The sequence below is a fragment of the Echinops telfairi genome, unplaced genomic scaffold (genome assembly GCF_000313985.2).
Source record: "Echinops telfairi isolate 266 unplaced genomic scaffold, ASM31398v2 ScPeMD7_10;HRSCAF=50, whole genome shotgun sequence".
NCBI classification, from domain to species: Eukaryota; Metazoa; Chordata; class Mammalia; order Afrosoricida; family Tenrecidae; genus Echinops; species Echinops telfairi.
This window is the reverse complement of record NW_022103907.1, coordinates 1,939,451-1,946,058: the sequence shown is the minus strand read 5'-3', so window position 1 is coordinate 1,946,058 and position 6,608 is coordinate 1,939,451. Positions and strand designations below refer to the sequence as shown.

At 48.0% G+C, this 6,608-nt stretch overlaps 1 protein-coding gene across 1 annotated transcript in view; it reads left to right on the top strand.

Annotated features, from left to right (window-relative positions):
- The window catches only part of ALK (ALK receptor tyrosine kinase), a 689,240-nt gene that overhangs the window by 674,517 nt on the left and 8,115 nt on the right, over positions 1–6,608 (top strand). The window contains exons 25-26 of the mRNA XM_045287018.1: positions 2,509–2,601; positions 5,762–5,863. Coding sequence (XP_045142953.1) covers positions 2,509–2,601; positions 5,762–5,863 — 195 coding nt within the window. The remainder of the gene's footprint in view (positions 1–2,508; positions 2,602–5,761; positions 5,864–6,608) is intronic.

Genomic DNA, 6,608 nt, shown 5'->3' with positions numbered 1-6,608 from the left:
TCATATCAAATCTTGTGTGTCCATCTTTCAGTTCCTTGTGTGTTAATGGTATTACTTTTACTATGTGCCATTAAATGCAAGTTCCCTTTTAAAACAACTATATTATGCCCACCATCATAAACATCTTTCTGCAGCCATCAGTATTTTCTGATCACCCGTGTTAGGCTTTTATAGTTCTATCGGGGCATTTTATGCACTGCTGCCCACCAAAATTCAATTTAAATCTCCTTGATCAGGGCAGTGGCACTTTACAACATTGAGCTGACACCCCTGGCCCATTGTTATGGAATCTTTATCCATGACTTCTCAATCCAAATCCTATCCTTAAAATATTAATTTCACTGTGAATTGTGTATTTCCCATGTCCTTCTTTCTCAACCAATGGTCTAGACCTTCAGGAAAACAATTGAAAATATTAAAACTTGTGGCCCACGGTACTTCTTTTGATTTTCCTGGTCAAGGCTTTATTATTATTATAGACTGATCCCAGATTTCTTCTGATTCCATCCTTCATTCCCACCTATGTGCCGCAGGTGGGAAGCAGTCATAGAATAGAAGTGAGAGTTTGGGGAAGATTCTGATCATTCCTTAGAGGTATGCTCAGGAATAGTCCATCTGGAGTAGAACAACAGAGAAGACATGATTTATAGCTAAAAAGAAGTGAGTCTTCAACCAGATCATTCTGGCACGCCCAACTGACAGCGTGCAAGCTGTGCATTAAGTCAAGAACCATACCAATGTAATTTTTTAATTAGGAAAAATCCAGGGCGATCTTACTCTATGAGGGTAAGGCAAAAAGTATTGCTACAAAAACATAGAATCTTTATTTTTTTAAAAAACATCAAAATATGAATCCATCATTTTGCACACACACACACACACACACACATCTATGTCTACATACTCCTGAAAGCAGTGTTCTCTAACTCTTCCCAGAAAAATTCTCTGCTCACTGATTTACATCCTGCCCCAATGGCAGTCTTCTTGTCCTGGAGGGACGCAAATTGGGTTCCTTTCCAATGTTCTATGAATTTGGGGGACGAAAGGAAGTCTCGAGGACAGCACCAGAGCTGTGGGGTAGGGGAGGTCAGGTTTTTCTAAGAAATCCTCATCGGACCGCCTTCACTCTCCTCAAATAGTGAGCAGGTGCATTGTAATGGTCGGACAATTCCCTGGTTCAACTTTCCTGACCTTTTTCTCACCAAAGCAGTTTCCCGATAAGTCCCTGAGACCAACCTGTATCCTTCAGGAAAATCTGTCAAGATGATCCCTTTGAGATATTTAAAACAAAAAAGCGGTCACCGTAGTCTTCTGAGGTGACCCCTCTGCCTTGCGTTCCACTGGCCCAGCAGATCCCCCTCCCCAAACCGCTGTTGTTACTGAACTCATCCCTGTGGTAAACTAACCAACCGCTGAAGATCCAAAGGGCAGAAATTGCCCAATGGCAGAGTCAGGACGGTTAGGGAAGGAGGAAGAACAGCAGTGGGAAACACGGGGAGAAACTGGAGTCAGCAAGTCCATCGATGAGATTACAGTGAGGGAAACACACCGTGTGGGAACTGTCGGCTGCAAAACTGATCATCTGCTCCACAAGCCTGCATCTAATTCACACGCCAAAAAGGTTTAAAGCAAAGCAAAAAAGCCACCGTTTTGATTGCACTTTTTCCAAGACACGAATGAATCCGACTAGGACAAGTGTATAGCTGAGCGGACGCACGGGTCACCGCTAATCACAGAGACATGTGGAAACACATCGACGTGGGGACTGGAACCTTGAGGGCACTACCTTTTCACGGACTCTTCGTACTTGATGCCACAGAGGCGATATGGTTCCAAAACACTCCTTGCAAGCAACTCGCAATAGCCAACAGGTCCTCCATAGGATACTAGGCTAAGGCCAAAGGCATTTTTGTGTGTGCCTCTCTATTGTCTGATTTTGACAGGAGCCCTAGTGGTACAGTGGTTAAGCGCTTGCTTGATAACCCTAAGTCAGCAGCTCAACCCGGTCCCACACTCCTCAGGAGAAAGGTGAGGCAGTCCACTGCCATCCAGTTTTACAGCCTTGGAACTTCTAAGGGGCAGCTCTACTTTGCCTGCATGGTCGTTATGCGTTGGAATCAACTAGACAGAAGTGGGTTATCAGATTTCACCTCAAGTTTCTTTAATAATATGAGAACAGTAACAGTGCCAATGTCTCAGAGGGTTGTTGTGAAGACAGATATGAAGCACATAGAGCAATGGTTAGCACGTCGCAAATGGACCATAAATTCAAGTTCCTATTATAACTGCGCTTTATCATTATTACCATTATCCCCTTAAATGTTTTCATCCTTTCTCTGGTCCTGAGAATTGGAATAGATGTTTCTTTTGTAGCAAAATACAACATGAAAGAAAGAAAGAAAGAAGGAGCTATTAGGACTTCACTCAAGTGAAATTCCAGTATTACACTTGCACCTATTTCCCAGGGATACATTGAGAAAATCTGTTGTCTCGTTTCTTGCTGCCCAGGGACATTGCTGCCAGAAACTGCCTTTTGACCTGTCCAGGTGCTGGGAGAGTGGCCAAGATTGGAGATTTTGGGATGGCCCGAGACATCTACAGGTGAGCAAAGCTCGCGCCGCCAACCTTCAAAGCCTGTCTCCTCAGCTGCATCCCTTGGGGAGAAGGACATGTAGCTTGCTAGTCATGTTCTGGTACTTGGTCGATTTTGCTCCTCAAAGCTCATTGCATTTCTTTTCAGACTGCGGGAACCTTTCATTAGTGTCCATGCCTGATAAGAGAACGGGCCTAATGAGAGACCCACACTGCATGCAATTATGGACAGCGAGTTCTTAATTGGGTGTCGTTCACATTCCTACGCGCTCATAGTCTTGTGCCATATTCTGCACCACAGAATCACTTGAGTACTTTCTTTGGAAAATAACTGCAAAGTGAGCTTTATTTAGCTTATGCAACCCTTTTCCTCAATGCTGAGGGAAATACTCAACCCCTATAGCTTTTACCCCCCAAGGCAAAAGCACCCCACAACAGACAAGACCCTGGGACGAGCTCCTGTGACCTCTTTGCCTTCATCTGGAGACTCGTTCAACGGTCCACAGGTGCCGTGCTCAGCTTCCCTTCCTGATTACATAGTCCCAAAGCTGAGTTTTTAAAAGACCAGAAATCATTCTAGTCTCTACTTTCTCTCTTGCTTCTCTTCCCAATCCCTGGGCGCTTCTTATACAATCATCCACCACATTGATTTGATGTACTGCTAGAGTCGGGCCAGTCCCTCTCCTCCATGACACTGATGGTACCTTCCCTACCCCACCACCTGTCCATCTCCGAGGGTGTGGGTGGCTCAGGTGCTGAGCTTCCACCCTAAGATGGACTAGGAAGAAAGGCTTCACAATGCACTTCCACAAACCAGTCTATCCAAGAAAGCCCTGTGGGTCACAATGATGTCATCATGAACAGTATCTTCTTCCCGTGGGGTTGCTGGGAGCCAGAGCCAACACTACAGCAGGCGACAGCAGTAACCCCAGTGGGGAGAATGGGTGCAGGTGGCTAGAGATAGCTTTGGAGAGTGAAAGAGATGGATCCAAACACCCCTGCAGTTCTACAGGGATGAGAGCGCTCACCTGGAGTCCCAGTGCATGGAGGATTATGACAGCACTGTTCTAACTTCCTGTCTCACAGACCTTCGGATCCACCCCCATTGCTTGGCTCCGCTCTGTTCTGCCTTCTTTTACCACCCACAGAGCTCAGCACTCCCTCCCCCTCTGAAGACTCCTGAGTTGGCCAACAGTTCTTAAACTGAATTTTTCAGCGAGTCCTGGGAAGCCCTGCTGATCTGATTCCTCCTTTCCACCTTCTTCTCTGACAACTCCCCAACTCTAGGCTTCAACTGCCCCAAATTACGTGCAGTGCGCCCTGTTCCCCCACATGCCCCGGGCAATTTTCTGTGTCCACCGTGTTCTTCTGGGAGAGCTTCCTCACTACTCGGCTCCTTCACTTCCCCTCCAGGAAGCTCTCCCTGGCCCTCCCTTCACCCTCCGTAGAATGAATCCATGATTCCACTGTGCCGCTGAACTTGGTATCTGGCTGCTACTTCACACTTTCTTCTACTAAATCTCCTTGCAAGGGAGGGTGGTGCTTAGGTGCCACCCAATCAGTTCTGACTGATAGAAACTTCACCCCCCTCTCACACACACACACCCTCCACCCCTAGCCCCCACCCCCGGCAAGACAGAATGAAGGAGGCACAGCTCAGGCCGCCGCCCCTCTCAAGGTCATTGCTGTGTCTGCGGCCAGCCCAGCCCATCTCACTCAGGGGATTTCTCTCTCCTCCTGACCTTCCACTTGACCCAGCCTGATGCTCCTCTCCAGGGACTTGTCCCTCCTGACAACATTCCCAAAGTCACGAGAAGAAGTCTTGCCACCCTCCCTTCAAAGTAGCACTCCGGCTGTCGTTCTTCCAAGACAGATTTGTGTGTGTTTTCGGCAGCCATTGGTAGTTTCAATATTCTTCCCCAACACCCTGATTTGAATGCGCTCACTCTTCCATGGTCTTCCTGCCCCACTGGCCAGCTTCCACAGGCATGCGAGACCACGGAAAAGACCATGGCTTAGACCAGGTGCCCCCTCAACCCCCGAGTGATACCTTTGCTCTTGTAACCCTTTAAAGAGGTCGACCAATTGCCCGACGCAATTGGTCATTTGATTTCTTGATTGCTGCTTCCATGAGGAAAGGAAAATTAAATCTCTGATGATAACGTCCCTCTTTTCTCCACATGTGGTGGTGTGGCTTGCTGGTCCAGGAGTGAGGATTTCTGTGTTCTTCGGGTATAATCCATAGGCTGTAGTCTTTCCCTTTCATCCGTAAGTGCCTCAGACCCTCTGCTTCTAGCAGGGAGTGGCATCCACGTGCCGCAGGCTGTTAATAAATCCTGCTCCCATCCTGATGCCGAGTACGTCTTCCAATAGTCCAGTTTCTCTGATGATTTGCACAGCATACGGAGGGAAGAAGGATGGAGAAAGGAGACAGCCTGGGCATGGGCCTTCTGACTTTAAGCCATGAAGTATTCCCTGGTCCTGTTCAAGGGGAAAGACTTTGACTTACTGATGTCCTCCGTATGAAAGAGTACCTTAAACATGCTGGAGCCTCAGTGCATGTATCCTGATGCAATGAACTAATTTAGACAGCTGGCTAGGGATGTTGCCTTCCATAACACATCCAAACTGGAAAACGCAGGGCAAGGCATGCAGTTGCCTTAAAGAGCATAGGAGCTCATTAGTTTTTATTAGCGATCTCATTCGTGTAACTCGTTATTTGTCCAATGCCTATGCTGCACAAGTGTGCCAGGAAGGATCCACAAAGAAATGAGACACAAGTTGTCTTGCGATTTGGATCTCCCATTCCTGCAGATCATCAGGACAGGCTGTACTTACAAAGGTGGAGCAGTGCTACGCCATAGTTGTTAGGATAAACAAAACCCAACAGGGGAATCGCACCTCTGCTAGGGACTACTTTACTCCTTGTACAGGTCTTTTTGCTCATGCCTCTGGCAGGCGATTTGTCTCCTATAACATGACCCCAAAGTTCTCACCTAGACGATCTGTGTTCCTGAGCTCCCCTCTGGAATTGCCAACAGGTGAGTGTTGATGAGCTAGTGACTGGGTAGATTCCTTGTTGCCGCCTTCCCTGCCCGAGCTGCCTGGCTGTGCGCCTGCTCAATGCCCATTGCTGAGTCACGTGTGGTTTTTCTCCCCTCCCCCACAGAGCGAGCTACTACAGAAAGGGCGGGTGTGCCATGCTGCCAGTTAAGTGGATGCCCCCAGAGGCCTTCATGGAAGGAATATTTACTTCTAAAACAGACACATGGTGAGTCTCGCAGCAACCCTCCCTGCCCTCGGTGTTGCCGTCAGCCTCAAGGTGGTGTTCTTCGGCCAGATAATGCCTCGCTCTTGACTGGGAGACACCCGGGGAAGGAGGAGAAAAAAGAAATTAACATATCCCTATGTGTTAGTCTGGGTACTTTAGAGAAACAAATCCACAGAAACTCATATGTATAAGAGGGAGTTTTAAATAAAGGGTAAGTGCACTTCCCAACCCAGTGCTGCCCAAGCCCACAAGTCCAACATTAACCCATTAACCCATATGTTCAACACCAATCCACAAAGTCCTCCTCCGTCTCACAAAACAGACGCAGTGATGCCCACTGCAGGAGGAAAGCCGAGTCAGTGAGTGTGTAAGCAGGGGCCTCCACACAGGTGCTCCAGCACCCAGGGCTGCATTGGGGTAGGTCCATGTGGCTGCCCCTTGAGGATGGCTTTCAGGAAGTGAGCCTTGCCAGCTGAGACAGGGAACTGGCTAAGGCAGCTGTGCCCTGGCCCAACCATCAGAGAGCAAGAGACCCAAGAACTCGAAAAGCGAGGCCCACTGAACCATTTTTTTTTAAATGATCATTTTATTAGGGGCTCATACAACTCATCACAATCTGTACATACGTCATCTGTGTCCAGCACTTTAGTACATATGTTGACTTCATCATTCTTACGACACCCACTTTCCACTTGAGCCCCTGGTGTCAGCTCATTTTCCCCCCTCCCTCTCCACTCCCCCCTCC